The sequence below is a fragment of the Anabrus simplex genome, chromosome 6 (genome assembly GCF_040414725.1).
Source record: "Anabrus simplex isolate iqAnaSimp1 chromosome 6, ASM4041472v1, whole genome shotgun sequence".
In the NCBI taxonomy this organism is placed as follows: Eukaryota; Metazoa; Arthropoda; class Insecta; order Orthoptera; family Tettigoniidae; genus Anabrus; species Anabrus simplex.
This window is the reverse complement of record NC_090270.1, coordinates 313,383,113-313,403,744: the sequence shown is the minus strand read 5'-3', so window position 1 is coordinate 313,403,744 and position 20,632 is coordinate 313,383,113. Positions and strand designations below refer to the sequence as shown.

The 20,632-nt window shown below is 39.8% G+C and overlaps 1 protein-coding gene across 4 annotated transcripts in view; it reads left to right on the top strand.

The window, feature by feature from the left end:
• Window positions 1-20,632, top strand: part of LOC136876525 (serpin B3) — a 115,570-nt gene that overhangs the window by 1,453 nt on the left and 93,485 nt on the right. For 3 of the 4 annotated variants that reach the window (XM_067150549.2, XM_067150548.2, XM_067150551.2), the window contains exon 1: window positions 3,572-3,663. The exons of the other annotated variant lie outside the window; for it this stretch is intronic. In XM_067150549.2, coding sequence (XP_067006650.2) covers window positions 3,656-3,663 — 8 coding nt within the window. In that variant the 5' untranslated portion in view covers window positions 3,572-3,655. Of the gene's footprint in view, window positions 1-3,571; window positions 3,664-20,632 lie in introns of those variants that run through there. 4 annotated transcript variants of the gene reach the window in all.

Below are 20,632 nucleotides of genomic sequence, written 5' to 3'. Positions count from 1 at the left end.
TTGCCCCAATTCGTTCTCTTCAATTCCAACTTTATCTTCATATTGTGATCTTTCCTACTTGTAAAAGCACCACTCACACTTATTCGTCTACTAATGTCATTCCACGCCACCTCCCTACTGACAGCTCGGAAATACCACTTAGGTCGAGCAGCTCGCCTCCTTCCCAAGAGCCTGGATTCAATTCCAAATCTATGTGCAGTGTTCATATGGAGTGAAGGCATGATTGTGATTCGACCGTCGGATCTCCCCACTGACAGCTTGGAACATACCACTTAGTCGAGCAGCTCGTCTCCTTCCCAAGAGCCTGGATTCAATTCCAAACCTATCTGCAGTGTTCATATAGAGTGAAGACATGATTGTGATTCGTCCGTCGGATGGAGACGCCAAACCTTGAGCAGACCCCTTGGTGTTACTCGATAGGAGTAGGCTATATTCCGACACCGGGTTTCACCTATCTTCATCATCATCATCATCATCATCATCATCATCATCATCATCATCATCAACATCTCTCTCTCTCTCTCACACACACACACGCAAACGGAAAGGTCGCCCATGGGTGTCAAATAGACAGACCTGCACCAGGCGACCCGAACACGTCCTCGGACACTCCCGGCACTAAAAGCCGTAGGTTAGGTAAATCGTATTTTTGAACATCAACCTAATGCTTGGTTCAATTTAATTTGTGTCTGTCTGTTACAGCATCACGGGAAAATGAAATGAGGGATCTTCATGAAATTTAGGAAATCTCCCCCTGTGGGTGGGGATGGTAGAATAACACCCACAGTATCCCCTTCCTGTCGTAAGAAGCAACTAAAAGGGGCCCCAGGGCCTCTTAACCTGGGAGCGTGGTTTGGTGACCACAGGGCCCTCAGCTCAGTCCTGGCATTATTTCCACTTACTTGTGCCAGGCTTCTTACTTTCATGTATCCTATCCGACCTCCCTTGTTCAGCTCTTGTTCATTTCCGACCCCGACGGTATTAGAGCACTGGAGGCCTCGGGAGTCTTTCGTTTTCACGCCCTTCGTGGCCCTTGCCTTTCTTTGGCCGATACCTTCATTTTTCGAAGTGTCAGATCCCTTCCATTTTCTCTCTCTGATTAGTGTTATATTGAGAATGGTTGCCCACCTTTTAAGTTCAGGAAAAAGGCTAGTGAGATCGCAGGTATAAGTTATTAAAATAATTCGGCAAGAGGATGCCTAAAGCATAATACTCGAGGTACCTCTCTTACGGTTTTTGGAGGAATATTATTCATGACAAAATTGACTTCTTTTGGCTTAACTTTTGTCCGATACAGTGATAAATAAGGGAAATATCAGTGGTGATCGTCTGTAAGTTTAAGGCCAAGAGCCGATAACTTACTATATGGAGAGTTGCTTTGGAGATCACACCGGCAACCTTTTAAATGGTTTGTACATCTTTCTGTATCTACTTTTTGAACATTAAGCTGATACTTCCACAGCGCCCGAGTAATATCTAGGAAAGGAGTGAGCCAATGCAGGCCGCAGACAGGGAGAAACTGTCCACCTACGTGTCTCAGAATCTCAGCGGTAACATGAGAAGTTGACAGAAATGTAATCATGCATAGGTCTTTGCAAAGTGATTGTTCCGTCAACGACCAGCTATTTTGCAATAAAATAGAATTAAAGACCGACATATTTCGGGGGACAGCGTCCACCTGTATCCACGCTCAACTAGATCACTGTCTATAACATTTCAAGCGACATTAATTAACTTTCGTAACTCTTAACAGAGTTCCAGACTACAACTCTCCGGCTGGTGGTACTCCATGAAAATCAAATAGTGCATATATTGCTGCTTTTTGAATTTATTACCCGTTAATTAATTACAGGCACGCAGTTCCGAATATTTGTTACTTCTACAGTTTCTGCTACTTCTACTACTAATACTACTCTACTAGCAATAGAGGCGATTGGGGAGGCGAGGGGGGCAGTCGACCCCAGTAAATACATTTTTATTCCATTTTAGCCACCTGACGTTTTAAGTTTCGCCGGACTGAAGAGTTATTAAAAATCGCCTGAAACTAAAAATTATTTAAAAAACAATTTGTACGGTCCCTATTGATTTTTCAGCTAATTCTTTCCTTTAATTTCTTTAATTATTAGAAAAAAAAAACTTAGCGGAAATAAGCACAAAATGTCATTCGTTGCGGCTAACCGTGTGGTATGTGCCAAAGAGAATGGTATGTGCTCTGTGCTGTGAGGAAGGGTAGCAGGGATATATTTTTTGCCAAGGCCATGGACACAGGTATGATTCACGCTCTTGCTGCGCGCATTCGTCAGTCTGGAGGTCTCACACTCATTCACAGTGTGTCTGTGCAGTTCTGTCTAATGTACGCTACTTTGTTAGTGTGTAGTCAAATGCTAAATTATTGTAATTGTATAATCACGTCGTACTTCTATATAATTGTACTACATGTGTAATTATTGTCCCTTTGATTAAAGTTTTATTGTATAGTACTTTTATTACCGCTCTAAATTTGGTAGACTCAACCTTTACCGAGCTCGACAGCTGCAGTCGCTTAAGTGCGGTCAGTATCCAGTAATCGGGAGATAGTGGGTTCGAGCCCCACTGTCGGCAGCCCTGAAGATGGTTTTCCGTGGTTCCCCATTTTCACACCAGGCAAATGCTGGGGCTGTACTTTAATTAAGGCCATGGCCGCTTCCTTCCCATTCCTAGGCCTTTCCTCTCCCATCGTCGCCATAAGACCTATCTGTGCCGGTGTGATGTAAAGCAAATAGCATTTTAAAAAAGACTCAACCTTTACGTTGCTGTCGAAATTCCTTCAGACAGCATTAAAAAACTTACCATTTTGAAACTATTTTTCCAATTTATATCCCCGCTCCCCCCTTCTGCTGTAGACCTTAAATCCAGGTAGGTACTTTTTGTTGTCTATACATGTTTATGCCCCCTCACTTCTAAATGCCAATCGCCGCTGCTGACTACTAGGTACAATTGTACTACTGCTGTCACTCCACCTGCTACTACAATTTAAGGATAGCCTATTATTTTCGATGTATAATGTGATTTAAGAATATACCCATATGATTTAGATTAGAAGAATTCTAACTTTTTGTAATGTGATGGAAATATTCCACTGATATGATGGTTTAAACCACTTACTCAGCAGAAGCTGTAATTTTAGAGTTCATGACGCACTTGCTCCTTAACTAGGAACAACGCTTTGTTTTCTGTAAGTAGGCCGTAGGGTTGTATGTGTTTATAAGTTGGATGCGCCATGTATGTTGCTCAGTTGGTTACCCTGGCAACTCCGGAGCAAAGTTCCAGCGTAAAGCTGCGGTACAGCACTCAGACCGTACATGGTCCTTGACTCAGACAATATTGTTATTCCGTGGAAATCAAATATAAGCGTATATTATTGGCGTTTGGATAATGCTGCCGAATATAATCGCATTCTTTATAATAAATAAATTATTATTTAAGGGATATGTAATATATTATATACGCCTTAAATATAATTAATCTAATTTTGATATGTGGACGAGTAGTGAAAGCTACGCACGTAGTAGTTCTTTCCTCTCGGCCGACTGCGAAATTTGCGCGACTCGCACTTTGACCGCTGCAGTGCAAAGTTATCGATTGATTCCGTTCAGTGTGTACCAACTTAACCGCAATGGACAGGTAGGTTATATTATGAATGTCATAAGCGTCAGAAATGAATCCATTTTAACATCTGTTCTTTCTAATTTTGAACACTTGAGAGACCTGTACTATTTAAAAATATGATGACTGGGATGTTTAACGGAAGCAGCGTTATAATAGTATTGATATCTCCAGCCTTTTTAATTAACCGGTGTCGAGCTAGTGAATATTATATTGAGTGTATTTGTGTTAAAGATGAGACGAAGCTTTATAGAAAGACTCAATGAATTTAAACATGGCAGTGTTATTGTTTTGATTAGTATTAAATGTGGCTTATTACATCTCGTGTCCAGGGCCGCGTTTAAGTTTTGTGAAGCTGTGGGAAGACTTTGAAATATCCCCCCACCTCCACCCATCTCATCAGTGGAAGATAATGTGCCAGTTCAAGTTTTAGTTGGGAAGGGATTTATCCCTTAACGGCTTAACCCTCTAATGGAGAGCCGAGAGGAGGGTAAAATAAACTGTGAGACACATACAAAAGCACCCATTTCCCGAGCGAAGGGAATCTAACATTCAAGGAAAAAGAATCCCTTGTCCCAGCTGGGAATCGAATTCGGGACCCTTGTGACGGAAGGCCAACTTTCTAACCACTCGTCTACCCAGGCGGACTTCCCTCCTCCAATACACCGGACCACTAATTTGGGCCCAGTTGAAGAAAGAAAGAAAGAAAGAAAGAAAAGATTTTTGAGTAGGAATTTGAGAAAGAGTCCGCCTCTGTAGTGTAGTGGTTAGTGTGATTAACTGCCATCCCCGAAGGCCCGGGTTCGATTCCCGGTTCTGCCACCTGGGCTGGAACGGGGTCCACTCATCCTCGGGTGTTCAGCCGTCCTCGAAGTGGAGTTCCTTGGTTTCCCACTTCTTTTCCAGGCAAATGAGGGGATGGTACCTAGCTTAAGGCCTCTTCCTTGTCTATCCCTTCCAATCATCCCATCCCCTACAAGACGCCTGTTCAGCATAGCAGGTGAGGCCGCCTGGGCGAGGTAATGGTGCTCCTTCCCAGTTGTATACCCGACCAAATGTCTCACGGTAGAGGTGGGATATCTCGCTCAGTCCGAGGGGAAAACCAACCCTGGACGAAGGCTGGTTGGATCCTCAACAGGTTCACCATTAGCTGTCCTAGATGGCCTAGGTGTCACTGAAGAGGCGTACTAGGGAAATGAGGAGTGAGGTAGTTTCCCGTTGCTTTCCTCACTGAGCCAGAAGTTGCTATTGCACATCAGTCTGCCAAGCCCACTGAAATGCCCGTACCAACCGACCCTATGAGCGACATTTTCACACCATGCATGGCAGGGACTGGCTGCATAAGGAATGGCTTTACTAGCGTCACTCGTACCTCAGCCACTTAATAATAATAATAATAATAATTTGGGAAGAAAGCGGCCGTGGCCTTTAAAGAATAAACCATTCCGGCATTTGCCTGGAGGTGAAATGGACCATCGCAGAAAATTATTTCAAGGACGGCCGACGGTGGGATTTGAACCCACGGCATCTCTGGAGTCCAGATTAGTAGCCCGCGGCCCTATCGCTGAACTAATAGGGTCGGTTGCTAATAATAATAATAATAATAATAGTAATAATAATGTTGTTTTGACGAGCTGAGTGGCTCAGACGGTTGAGAAAACCCCAACTTGGCAGGTTGGATCCTGGCTCAGTCCGGTGGTATTTGAAGGTGCTCAAATACGTCAGCCTTGTGTCGGTAGATTAACTGGCACGTAAAAAAACTCCTGCGGGACAAACTTCCGCCACCTCGGTCTCTCCGAAAAATGTCAAAAGTAGTTAGTAGGACGTATAAACAGTATTATTATTATTATTATTATTATTATTATTATTATTATTATTATTATTATTATTATTATTATTATTATTATTATTATTATTATTATTATTATGTTTGTCTATCCCTTAGACCCATTTCTTGATTCGGGGTCGGGGATGAAGTGAGGTGAAAGAAAACTGCATAAGCATAACTTGGTTTTCACATTTCATAGACATACCATAATCCAGCTTTGAAATATTTATGCTAGTAGACTGAAATAATTTGCAAGACAATAATAACTTTGAAACTATAAGATATGGAACATAATTAAAATTTATATGAGAGTTTTCCTCAAATATGAAAGAAAATGTTCTAAAGCCGGAAATGCGGACAAATGTGTTTTAAATCACTCCAAATATCCCAATGCGTAAACATATGATAAAATCTTAACTGTAGCTAGTAAAATATCAAATATTTATTTACAGAAAAATCCTAGCTCTGTTTATTATTAAGAATCCAAACTCTTCGTTATTCTCCGCTGTTGTTGCCGCTATTCTTCGGTTAGTCTGCCGCCAGTCTATTTCGAAAGATTTTCGTCTGAGTGCCCTATATTCGATCCCCAGCTGTACCCCACATTTAAGACTAGTAACATACTTGCATAGAATATGGGTTAAATCACTATTTTCGGTCATTCTAGAAGTGTTTTTCAGTGATTTAATTCTACTTCAACCGGGCGAGTTGGCCGTGCGCGTAGAGGCGCACGGCTGTGAGCTTGCATCCGGGAGATAGTAGGTTCGAATCCCACTATCGGCAGCCCTGAAGATGGTTTTCCGTGGTTTCCCATTTTCACACCAGGCAAATGCTGGGGCTGTACCTTAAATAAGGCCACGGCCGCTTCTTTCCAACTCCTAGGCCTTTCCTATCCCATCGTCGCCATAAGACCTATCTGTGTCGGTGCGACGTAAGGCCCCTAGCAAAAAAAAAAAAAATCTCCTTCATGCGAATACTGCTATAATTCAACCAGACGCTTCCTTCTCAATCCTAACCCCATTTGATTGCTAATATGCACACCTGTACAGACACTACATTGATACAGGTTATTGGACAACTCCACACACTCTCTCTAAGTCCGTGAGACAGATATGACTAAGATTTCTCGAGCATCCTAATGAAGCGCAGCAGTGTTTTTCGGGTAGACTACCAGCGTCAGCGTTATCTCGCAGGTTTAGATGTAATCGCTGGAATGTTTGCTTGTCTGAAATATATCCATTAAGGAAACGATCTGCATAGAAGCGTCTGACGTTTGCTACATTTCGAGTATCTGTACAGCGGCGTAACGTTGGGTCTTGCAGGGCCTGCAGACACCTCGCAAATAATATATATATTTACAAGTTGCTTTACGTCGCACCGACACAGATAGGTCTTATGGCGACGATGGGAGGGGAAAGGGCTAGGAGTGGGAAGGAAGCGGCCTTAATTAAGGTACAGCCCCAGCATTTGCCTGGTGTGAAAATGGGAAACCACGGAAAACCACCACTATCTCCCGAATACTGGATACTGGCCGCACTTAAGCGACTGCAGCTGTCGAGCTCGGTGAATAATAATAATAATAATAATAATAATAATAATAATAATAATAATAATAATGCCGGTAATAGTACACAAAAAAACAAGCTTGAAATTCCATGCTTAGCCTTCGCGGATGACCTGGCCCTTTTGTCCAGCGATGAAGTCACAGCGATAAAGCAAGTTGAAATTCTCCAAGAATGTGCCAGAAAGGTCGGATTTCATATCTCCTTCCAGAAAACAATTTTTCTGTTCAAAACTAGACATTCATAGTCTCAATACAAAATACGGACAAATCAACAGAGTCCCTCACTTCAAATACCTGGGCGAAATCCTCGAACCAACCGGACAATAAAAAAATAGCCCAAAACAACCGTGTTCAAAAAACTCAGAAGAGCATATGGGAAAACAAGAAAAATCTACAACAAAAAAGTATGTCTCCCCACGTTAAGATTAAACATTACAATACTGTAATCAAACCTGAGGCTTTACATGCAGGGGAATCTCTAACGCTTCATAAAAAGGGCGAGCTGTAAAATATCCTAAAAGAAGAGCAAAAAATCATGAGGAAAATTTTAGGACCAAGACACACGGAAGAAGGGTACCGCCTCCAAACCCGGAAATCCACAGAAAAATGATCTAATGTTGCGGCAGACCTCAGGAAAAGAAGGCAAAAATTTTATGGACATGTTAAGAGGCTTCCAGAAACTAGACTAACTCACCAAGTTCTTGAAAGTATTGATAAATTGAAGAATTTCCCTTGGATACAACAAACAAAAGCGGGCATGAAGAACGCACAAATTCAACCAGAAGAAATTTTGAATCGAAATATATATAGAAAGAGCGTTCTGGTGTGGCAATAGTTACTTGTAAGACAGCAAACAGGTTCAGTACTCTATTTACTGTTGGAAAAATATCACTGTCGTTAAATCTTACGTGTAGAAATGAATTCATTGGTTCGGGATGATTGATTTTAGAAGAAAAACATTTATATACAACCTGTGACAATAAAGTTCGGTGAATGAAGTCAGAGCGGTCGATCCGGCAACACTGGCGATACACAACGCTGCACCTGCGTAGCAGCAGGTTTTGACCACCTGCTCTCAACGTTGTTCAGTTGAGCATCGTGTGTGTGCCGTGTAAGACCTGTTTGACACAGTGCGTATTTAATGCGTTGATTCTGTACTGCGAACAGGAACATGACCGACCAAAAGATCAATGTACAGTTTTGTTTCAAGCTTGGCAAGACACCGAAAGAAACGTATGCGATGCTGGTACGTGTTTATGAAGATCAAGCACTGTTCTTGAAGTGTGTGTACGAGTGGTTCGCCCGTTTTCTGACAACCGCCGTAGCGGAAGAGCGGCGACCGCCGTCAGTGGCGAAAACATTGAGAAGGTGAGGACATTAATTACGAACGATCGGTGATAGCGGATGAACTGCATATTAGCCGTGAATCTGTGCGACAAATCGTTATCCAGAAGTTAGGGAAGAGGAAAACGTGTTCTCGTCTTGTGCCACGTCACTTGATTGACGATCAGAAGCAGGCACGTTTAGAGGCTTCACAGGATTTTGTCGAAACGGCGGATGCAACACCAGATTTCTTGAACTGTATTGTCACTGAGGATGAAACCTGGTATCTCATTTACGACCCTGAAACGAAACGGCAAAGCATGGAATGCCGTTCTCCGGGATCACCTCGTCGGAAAAAGGTTAGAGCCGAAAAGTCACGCATCAAATTCGCTTTGAAAGGAAAGAGATTTGACGATATTCCTGACATCCAACGAAACGTGATGAGGCTCGTGAACACCATCCCAAAGGAAGCCTTCTTGCAAAGTTTCCAGGACATGTATCGCTGATCTTAGCAGTGCATTGTTATGGGTAAGGACTATTTCGAAGGACAGTAAGGTCACTGTCGTGCTTTGTTCATCTGTGTCGACAGTACAGGACTATTCACCGAAATTTATTGTCACAGGTTGTATATTTATTAATGGAAGCATCAACACATTGTTCAGAAATACACAGTTCACATTAAAATCAAAACAACGAGCTACATAAAAATCTTTATTTATATGGTTGCCACAATTAATCACAACCTCTAAAACTTCAAAATTTCGGGGGGTCGCCCCTCTGGGTACGTCCATGTCTAGCAGCATTTATTATAGTTGTGTTGACAAATAACGATAGCAATGGGTACTTCTATAAAAATATCACATTCTAGTTAAAAATGATACTTTCCTGATTGCAGTGTACCTGAGATCGTATATTGTACAAATTTTGCTCAACATTATTTAAATTTTGTCACATATTTATTCGACAGCAATGTGTAAGTTGGTGTAGTAACAGTCAGTCAGCTCAGATTCGAACGTGCTCTCTTTGCGCAAAGTTGATAATAAGTTATCATTTGTGCGCTGTTCTATTTTTTCAAACTTTATTTGAAGACATTTTTAATGCAATTTTGTTCAAATAGTTTCCTGTGTTGTAATCGGATAAATTAGTATAACTGAGTCAGATTGTAGTTCTGTAGCTACTGAAAAATGAAACCAATTAAAGTTAATTACGACCATTTAAGTGATGCAAAAGAAAGATAAAGGAGAAGCGGAAATAAGTAAAAGCAACAAACAAATTAGTGAAAATAAGTAAAAAGAAAAATCTCCTAGTTCTAGTGAAACATTTACAGACGATTGCGCTTCTAAAGTCAAAAGTAATACAAAAATAGATATTAGTATTGACAGCAATATATTGTGAAAGTGAAAAAGAAGATTGTCACCATTAATAATAATAATAATAATAATAATAATAATAATAATAACAATAATAATAATAATGAGATCTGAAGCTTCAGTCACTTAAGTGCGGCCAGTATCCAGTATCCAGGCAAATATTCATTTATAGGAAGGGGAGTTAGGGATTGGAATAACTTACCAAGGGAGATGTTCAATAAATTTCCAATTTCTTTGAAATCATTTAGGAAAAGGCTAGGAAAGCAACAGATAGGGAATCTGCCACCTGGGCGACTGCCCTAAATGCAGATCAGTATTGATTGATTGATTGATTGATTGTGATTGATTCGGGAGATAGTGGGTTCGAACCCCACTGGCGGCAGCCCTGAAGATGGTTTTCCGTGGTTTCCCATTTTCATACCAGGCAAATGCTGGCGCTGTACCTTAATTAAGGCCACGGCCGCTTCCTTTCCACTCCTAGCCCTTTCGTGACCCATCGTCGCCGTAAGACCTATTTGTGTCGCTGCGACGTAAAACAGCTTATAATAATAATAATAATAATAATATTATTATTATTATTATTAATAATAATAATAATAATAATGTTATGCCACACTAACTACTTTGAAGGTTTTCGGAGAGACCGAAATGCCGGAATTTTGTACCGCAGGAGTTCTTTTACGTGCCAGTAAATCTACCAACACGAGGCTGACGTATTTGAGCACCTTCAAATACCACCTGACTGAGCCAAGATTGAACCTGCCAAGTTGGGGTCAGAAGGCCAGCGCCTCAATCGTCTGAGCCACTCAGCCCGGCTCTGTAAATAGAATTAGGCCTGTCAGTATCGAAGAGTATTCAAATGATCGTGCAGGTTATGAGTTAGATGAAACTAAAATTTTATTTGTTAAACAAAAACCATATACACTTGCACGTCCTTTCCCCAAAGAGCTTAACAGGATAACAGCTGTTTTTCCACTAAATATTTCAAGAAGATCATATTGACAGGGCAAAGAATTAAGAGAGAATGGTTGTGTTATTCATCTTATAATGACTCGGCTAATTGTAAACCCTGTTAACTTTTCGGAGGACAGAAATCATCTTCAGCTTGGAGGGAAGGGATCCGAGATTGCGCAGGAATTGTTTTCCAACAGTTTGTCAGAAAGTCTGGCATACATTAAGTCGAACTTTGGAATCATGGGCGTTCGCAGGATCTTTTCCGGGAGGGGGGGGGGGCACATTAACCATTTTCTTGAATATAAAAACCAATATAACGTCAGCAACATTAAATTATTTACAGAAATGCTGACTGTCAGTAAGTTCAGTTTACGAAATAATCCGGTATGATATTAAACAATTGAACATCAACCTTTTTAGAATTCCAGGGGGGGGGTACAAGCGCTCCCCCCACCCCCCCACCCCGTTGCGGGCGCCGATGCTTGCAGCAGCTCTACAATTGCAATCCGCTTTGACGTATACAAGCATCATGTCGGTCATTTCCGCAGCTGTGTATTGGTACATGTCGCACTGCTGTTAACGATTCTGCACTGGCAGACTACATTACACAAGTAACGCAGTAGGATGCGCGTCAACGACTGTGTGGATGAATGTAGCGCATGCGCAGGAATGTTATTAGGCTAAAGTCGTCCACCCGCAGTACACAGATGGCTAAAGAGTTGCATACCTTCCATATTGAGAACTTCCTGACTCTCTTATTAAATTTACAAACATATAAATCTGCATTTAACTTGAAAAATCTGAATATCTGCATTTAAAATGGAAATTATAAAAATTAACATTCATTAAATAAAATACACACACGTCGGACCTTGTACTCACACTTACATGTTACCTGCTTACTTACACATACGTTATTTGAAGGGCGCCAGCTGTCACTTAGTACAGCAATAATAGAATGAGACTCTTGACTATCTCTAGGGTGTGGGGTAATAAGCTTACTTTTGACAACATACCATATAAGTTCTGGGAAAAGGAGATTGGCGTTCGGTTTCCCCATTAATTTTGAGGTTAAGATATTTTACTGTTAATGAAATAAAACTATGAATTCGTTTGATAGAACAATATATATTCTTTAAATAATATATCAAAAAATAGTGAGTCTTGTTGCGATAAAACAGATGAGAATATGAAATTAAGACATTGCAACTGAAAGAAACTAGGCATGAATTTGAATTCTTCTTGACCGGACATTTAACAATTTATACGAAATATTTCCCTCACTGATTCACTTGACTGTACCTTTAACACTTTGAGTGTAATTACGACGTAATCCATTGCTCTGGTGTTTACTGTAGATGTGTCACGCCTAACGTGGTGATACATCCTTGCGACTGCTTCTTCTCCATATCATCTGACTTCTTTGTAAGTCAATATGGTATGACCTCTTGGCAGGTCCAGGGTTGCCCTCTCTGACTCCTTGGTAAGCCTTGCGTCCGCGTCTTCCACTAAGTGACGGACCAACCATTTGGTCTCACTCTCTCAATGACCCATAATTAATGGCTCACTGAGTCTTCTCCATCTCTCGTTCACACTCGTTGGCTGACCACCTAAGGCCTCTTGATCTAGTAGACTACTTCACTGTACTGCATCCGTATAAGTAATGACTGACGCTACAATATGCATCCACCTTATATAGACGTTGGTTGACACAGGTACGTAATCTCCAAAAATAACAATGACATACTCCCACCTACGCGACAGATATTACATACAGTGGTGAAATAGCCCTGCGGCGGTCGACTGAGTCCGTGCGCGCATTGCTAAATAAATACGATGACGTAGCCATGGCGCGGCGATGACTTGGCAGAATCGCCAGTGGTCTAGCAATATAACAACGTCACTTCCAATCTCTGATATATACAACAATTCTCACTGTACAGGTGTTTAATGATAATCTACACATACGTATATATGCATACATCTAAGTGCAATCTTGCAAGCAACAGGCAATTGCAAAATTGAATAAAACGGATAATTACAATAATAGTACAATATCACAGATAACATAATAATAATACTGACATAATAATAATAATATAATAATAATAATAATAATAATAATAATAATAATAAAATAATAATAATAAAATACAGATAAAATCATACAATAATAATAAAAATACAGATATCATCTTGTAACGGGATTTGAACCGTTACAATTCGCCTCCCTCATAAATATCGAAGAACAAAGAATCGATTGATTTATGAACAAAATTATATATATAACACTGACAGATAAACACTTTAAATGAGTATACAACAATAATTTTCTTTTTCAGCATCCATACATTTTATAATACATCACATATATGAGAATTCTTCTCGCACATTGTCATCGCAGATAACTGTCCAGTGTCCCATTCTCATACAATTCACAAGAGCATAGCCCTTAATTTAACACACACAAATAATTTCAATCAATATACAACATTCTTCTCCTTTTTTTTAACATATCAAAATATTTTGTGAAAATTCACTTATATGAGAACTTTTCTTGCATATTGTTATCGCATATAACTGTCCAATGTCCTGTTCTCCGTTTTTTTGTCACACAGTACATGACAATGTAGCACTTATTCTTCCAATACACCAATACGACACTTGGTTCACACGCATATCGCAGATGTTAGTTTTATTTTGCCAGTTTCTCACAAAATTTAATCATCTTATTTTTATCTCAAGAAATCTCACATGAAGTACTTCTTTACATATACGTATAATACTATAAATACCGACAATATCCCCTTCCTGATCTTTATAAGAATATGCACACTCCCCGATACGGTTCACAATAGTGAAATACCCCTGATAAAAAATATAACTTCAACATATTTCCCGCCTCTGCAGATGATGAAATGGAACCCTGAGTAGCACTCTGTCACTCAAACTGAATCAATTTTGCCCTTATAAACTTACATATCTCAATAGATCACATCCTTCTTTGGCAACAAAAATTCAAGGATCAATACCATGGCTACAAGATGGTTCAATTATTCCGTAATCCAGCATAATGTTTATTTGTTCTTAGACTTCACTAGCATTTTTAAGTTGAATGGGGTACTTACCTCCCACAAAAGATCAATGGTCATGTACTACAAATTTATGTTCAAATACGTGTTCTTCCTCACTTACCACTAAATACATCTCGATGCTTACCTAACATCGACCACAATTACTCCTCCTGTAATTCACCCAAATTACCTCACGTCACTGCCTCATACCGACTATCCCTCGGATACTGGTCGTACAGGCACGTAACACACTTCAACACATTTCCTCTCACTAGGAACACCTTCACTTACCTCTCATATATCTTTAAAGAACACACGTCACTAACACACTTACCTCAGACCATCATAATTAACACGTACTTCTTTGCTAGATTACTCCCAGAACAAACACACACTACCTAAATTAAAGTCTACTCTACTTCCATGATTTGCAACCAAGTCAGCTCCTAAAATAACTGAATACACAAGTTCTGGTACAACATGGCATGTCTGAAACTTACAATTATCTTCAATTATGATTGGTACCGCTATCATTTTATTTACTCACTTTGACTCACCCAACGGCTGTTATAAGATCTGATAGTACCTTCACTTACCTTCTTCATATCACAATTTCCATCATCGACTACCTCATGAATTTCTTCCCGATTACTAGAACTTTTATCACTTAATTCTACGATATTCTCTGTACAAGTTCCTTTGACATGCTCAATTTGAGTATGAAGCTCGCTCCGACTCGACTCCATTTCTTCCCTAAGGTCAACACACTTTTCATTTGACTTACTTTCTAACTTAGATGTTTGATTATTTATCTCTAATATCTTAGTATCTATATTACTAATGATCGTATTACAATTTTCTTTATTACTGCCAATTAATTCTTCCATTTGTTTCTTATTATTTTCATTACTAATACCAATCATTTCTTCCATTTTCTTACTTATCTCTTTCTTACTATTTTCGTTACTACTATCAATCTTTTCCTCCATATGTTCCATATGTTTCTTGAGCCCGGTCATTTCGGCCATGAACAAATTAAGAAAATCTTGTTCATTCCCCCCACGATTTCTTTTTGGGTTTCAGTATGCTTCTCAATTTCTGCACTTTCCTGAATTGCCTCAGCACCTTCCATCGTGCTCACCTGCTCCCTATTTTCAATCTCACCTTGGATGTCCGCAGAAGCAATGAACTCGTCGTCACATGACTTGTTATTGTCTTCCTTGTCCATCTTTGGTTCACTAGTGATAGTACGCGATCTCAAATTAATTTCCCTCTTCAAATCCCTTGACATATCCCCAAAATACAAATATATATCACAAAATTACACTCTTAACATTTACCGGTAATAATTCCGTTGGCTTAAATGTGCATACTCTTCCCAAATGAACCTATGATATGCTGTCATTCAGACCAAATTCTGAATTTCTTCGTGCACCACGTTGCGGGGCCAAAATGAGAACTTCCTGACTCTCTTAATAAATTTACAAACATATAAATCTGCATTTAACTTGAAAAATCTGAATATCTGCATTTAAAATGGAAATTATAAAAATTAACATTCATTAAATAAAATACACACACGTCGGACCTTGTACTCACACTTACTTGTTACCTGCTTACTTACACATACGTTATTTGAAGGGCGCCAGCTGTCACTCAGTACAGCGATAATAGAATGAGACTCTTGACTATCTCTAGGGTGTGGGGTAATAAGCTTACTTTTGACAACATACCATATAAGTTCTGGGAAAAGGAGATTGGCGTTCGGTTTCCCCATTAATTTTGAGGTTAAGATATTTTACTGTTAATGAAATAAAACTATGAATTCGCTTGATAGAACAATATATATTCTTTAAATAATATATCAAAAAATAGTGAGTCTTGTTGCGATAAAACAGATGAGAATATGAAATTAAGACATTGCAACTGAAAGAAACTAGGCATGAATTTGAATTCTTCTTGACCGGACATTTAACAATTTATACGAAATATTTCCCTCACTGATTCACTTGACTGTACCTTTAACACTTTGAGTGTAATTACGACGTAATCCATTGCTCTGGTGTTTACTGTAGATGTGTCACGCCTAACGTGGTGATACATCCTTGCGACTGCTTCTTCTCCATATCATCTGACTTCTTTGTAAGTCAATATGGTATGACCTCTTGGCAGGTCCAGGGTTGCCCTCTCTGACTCCTTGGTAAGCCTTGCGTCCGCGTCTTCCACTAAGTGACGGACCAACCATTTGGTCTCACTCTCTCAATGACCAATAATTAATGGCTCACTGAGTCTTCTCCATCTCTCGTTCACACTCGTTGGCTGACCACCTAAGGCCTCTTGATCTAGTAGACTACTTCACTGTACTGCATCCGTATAAGTAATGACTGACGCTACAATATGCATCCACCTTATATAGACGTTGGTTGACACAGGTACGTAATCTCCAAAAATAACAATGACATACTCCCACCTACGCGACAGATATTACATACAGTGGTGAAATAGCCCTGCGGCGGTCGACTGAGTCCGTGCGCGCATTGCTAAATAAATACGATGACGTAGCCATGGCGCGGCGATGACTTGGCAGAATCGCCAGTGGTCTAGCAATATAACAACGTCACTTCCAATCTCTGATATATACAACAATTCTCACTGTACAGGTGTTTAATGATAATCTACACATACGTATATATGCATACATCTAAGTGCAATCTTGCAAGCAACAGGCAATTGCAAAATTGAATAAAACGGATAATTACAATAATAGTACAATATCACAGATAACATAATAATAATACTGACATAATAATAATAATAATAATAAAATACAGATAAAATCATACAATAATAATAAAAATACAGATATCATCTTGTAACGGGATTTGAACCGTTACAATATTAAGACACCAAATCGGAGCAATTTGTCACAACCATCCCCAGACTTCGACGTTCTCCAGCACCCAAACCGTGCATTTCCGGACAGGGGCACCTTCTTGAAAACCGATCAGTCCGCCATCCCACACAACATACTAAGCCTTGTCGGTGTTTTTTGGGGACGCCCTGTATATTATTTTTATTTCTTTGTGAGGAGTCCGCGAGTCCCTGTAGGCCCCTGCTCTCGTTATATTACTACAGATAATTTGTATGTAAGTTGATAAAGTTGTGAGATGCACGGAATCTCCGTATTTGAAACTTTTTTTGCTAGTTGTTTTACGTCGCACCGACACAAATAGGTCTTACGGCGACGATGGGACAGGAAAGGGCTGGGAGTGGGAAGGAAGCGGCCGTGGCCTTAATTAAGGTACAGCCTCAGCATTTGCCTGGTGTGAAAATGGGAAACAACGGAAAACCATTTTCAGGGTTGCCGACAGTGGGGTTCGAACCTGCTATCTCCCGAATACTGGATACTGGCCACACTTAAGCGACTGCAGCTATCGAGCTCGGTTATTTGAAACTTTAACAAGCTACGTATTTTGTGTTCGAAGTGTCGTATAAACAAGAGAGGGTATTTGCATTGCTTGAAATTTGAATAGTGCAACAGAGGATCATTAATAGAAACCACGCACTGCCGTGTTCATTCCTATTTATGTAAACTCTGGATTCCGGCTATATAATGCTGCTCCAGTAAACCGTGTCTGAGCTTCAACTTAATTCGTATGCTAATGGATGGCTCCAACGCCGGCGTGTATTTGGAACTGAAGCTGTCGTGCGCATCCGCTGTTAGGTTGTCCTTACATACACACTGAACCCTATAGTCAGCATATTAATTGATAAATTACCTGTTCTAGGTTTTGAGCATGTATTGTAGATTCGTCAGTCTCAGAGAGTGTTGACGGCTCTTCGTCACTTGATGACGTGATTTTCGGGTATCAAGAGAAGCTAACTAGTATGAATAAAAGAAGTGGATGAACTAACTAGATTTATTCAAAAATAAACAAAAAAAATCGAATAAACTGATCATCAAGTCACCATGACAAAACCGAGGTTAATGACCTTATATTTTATGACAGCCGGGCGATTTCAGGATTTGATATTATGCCTTTACAAAGAAATGTCTGAAGGGCTATTATCGAATAGAGACCACTTCATATTTAACTACAAGACAATAACGACCTGGGAGGATTATTATTCAGTTCCACATTATTCAGTTAACTGCGGGTTAAGCTTCCAATTGCTGGAATGCCCAAATATTACGAACTGATTTCTAGACATTCTCTTAAATTAAGGCTGTCCACTAACTGACGATCACGTAGGACGAGCTACATGGACCCTTAATTGATTGTGAGAAACCTTCAGGTAAAACTATGAACTGACCATCGTCACCTCTTAAAGTAAAGCATGCATGATTGATGACCATGGTGTCCCTTCACTGAAGATGAGTTAAGTTATGGTGGTTTATGACCCAAGTGATCCTTCAATGAGGTTATGTTAAACTAAGTTGACGTGCTCGATGACCACAATGACCAATCCCCTGAAATAAAATTAAATGGACGTAGCTGATGGCCAACGTGTCTCTTCAAAGCGAGAGCACGATGTGATAATCTTACTGAATTTAAGTGTCCGACTCGTTATATGAATGGTCAGCGTACTGGCCTTCGGTTCTGAGGGTCCCAGGTTCGATGCCTACAGGGGCTTCACTCAGCTGGAAATAGCCACATGAAATTATTATACTGAATTTAAGTTAAGTACTCTTCAAGTCCCATAAAATCCCAATCACAAATGCAAAGTTCAACAAATAAATTAATAATAAACCAACAGCAAAACTAAATCTTCCAGGTCAGAATTCAAGCGAATACTTGATTCTAAATGAACACACGAATTATTCTGAATTTAATTGAACTGCTGAATAAATATTCGAGCGAACATCTGATGGGTGGAAACAATGTATTGCCCAGATTATCTAGTGGTTTTAACAAATTAATTCTTGCGACAATTACACGCACCTAGTTTGTCACTGATATTTTATTTCTTCAAGGAAGTTTTGGAACACAGTCCAATTGGAGGCCTGTGGAAAGAAATTCTGTGCCATCTAGACTGTAAATAAATCTTGTCGTCATTTCCATACATGGTTAAAGTAAACTAAAAATGAAATTGTTAATTTGGCCCAACTCGTGGGCAACTCTTGGTACTAGGAGTGGGAAGGAATGTTTCTTTTCTTGGTAGTTGTTTAACGTCGCACTAGCACATGGGAAATTTCCAGCTACGCAAGGACAGGAAAGGGCTAGTATTTGGAAGGTAGCGACCGTGGCCTTAATTAAGTTACAGCCCCCAATATTTGCCTGGTGTGAAATAGGAAATCACGAAAAACCATAATCAGGGCGGCCGACGTTGAGACTCGAACCCACCCTATCCCGAATGCAAAGCTATGTGGCCCTAACAGCAACGCCAACCCGCTCGATCAAGCCTTGTTCCTACACAAGAATTGTTCACATGTCGACAGGGGGGATGTTTCCATGTTGGGTTGTAAAAAGTCGAAGAAATAGGGCTGGCCGATTCACCCGGCATAGGCCTGTACCTACACACACAGACTCAGCATTCTTTCAAAAGTCACAAAATTCCTCTTGAAATAAACATAGCATTTCCCGTTAATCTAATTTAATTTAATTTTCTGTATCAGTGTGTATCATACTTATCACAATACAATTTTTTTCTTTGATATTCACATTTTTGTGTAATTTGATCATTTCCATCTCGCGGCGTCAAAATATGTGACGGGCCGGACACGACGCTGAATTCTCAAGGTACACTCCCGGCTCTTGGCGGACATAACCCTCGTTTTGCCCCGTAGTGATTGAATTTCGGAAACAATACCAAAATGCCTCAGAATGGGAGCCTACATGATATCAAAGAGCATAATATCCAAATTTCATATTTCTAGGTTTAGTCGTGCCGGGCTGAGTGGATCAGACACTGGCTTTCTTAGTCCGAGTTGGTGAATTCTATGCCGTCTCCATCTGGTGGTATTTGAGGGTATTCAAATACGCCAGCCTCCCGTCAGTAAATTTATTGCCACGGAAGAGAACTCCTACGAGATACAATTTTTAGCACCGCAGTGTCTTACAAAACTATGCAAGTTGTTTATTATTATTATTATTATTATTATTATTATTATTATTATTATTATTATTATTATTATTATTATTATTATTATTATTGTTATTATTATTATTATTATTATTATTATTATTATTATTATTATTATTATTATTATTATTATTATTATTATTATTATTATTATTATTATTATTATTATTATTATTACATCCATTTAGGAAGGCTCGGCTTGTGTCGGTAACATAATGGGGTGACTCGGCCTAAGCAAGGAGTCACTCTCTTGATTATGAAACAATAGGAACATATTTATTTATGTTTACAACAAAAATAATTTTTTACAATTTGTTTTACGTCGCACCGACACAGACAGGTCTTACGGCGACGATGAGATAGGAAAGGCCTAGGAATGGGAAGGAAGCGGCCGTGGCCTTAATTAAGGAACAGCCCCAGCATATGCCTTGTGTGAAAATAGGAAACCACAGAAAACTATCCTCAGGGCTGCCGACAGTGGGGCTCGAACCCACTATCTCCCGGATGCAAGCTCAGAGCTGCGCGCCCCTAAACGCACGGCCAACTCGCCCGGTACAGAAATAATTACAACATATACATTTATACAATAAATATGCACAGATGATGTCGCTAAACGACTTCTTATCTACCCGTTTTGGGAACCTATTCTTCAGTATTACTGGAACAGTAGCCTGGAACTTCATGCTGTTTGGTGTAACTCAGATGAAAAGTCGTTCCTAGAAACTCTCTCACAATGTGGCAGGTGCTCAGGAGGGTGGCTTTCTGTAGTTCTACGTATGTGTGATGATGCAGG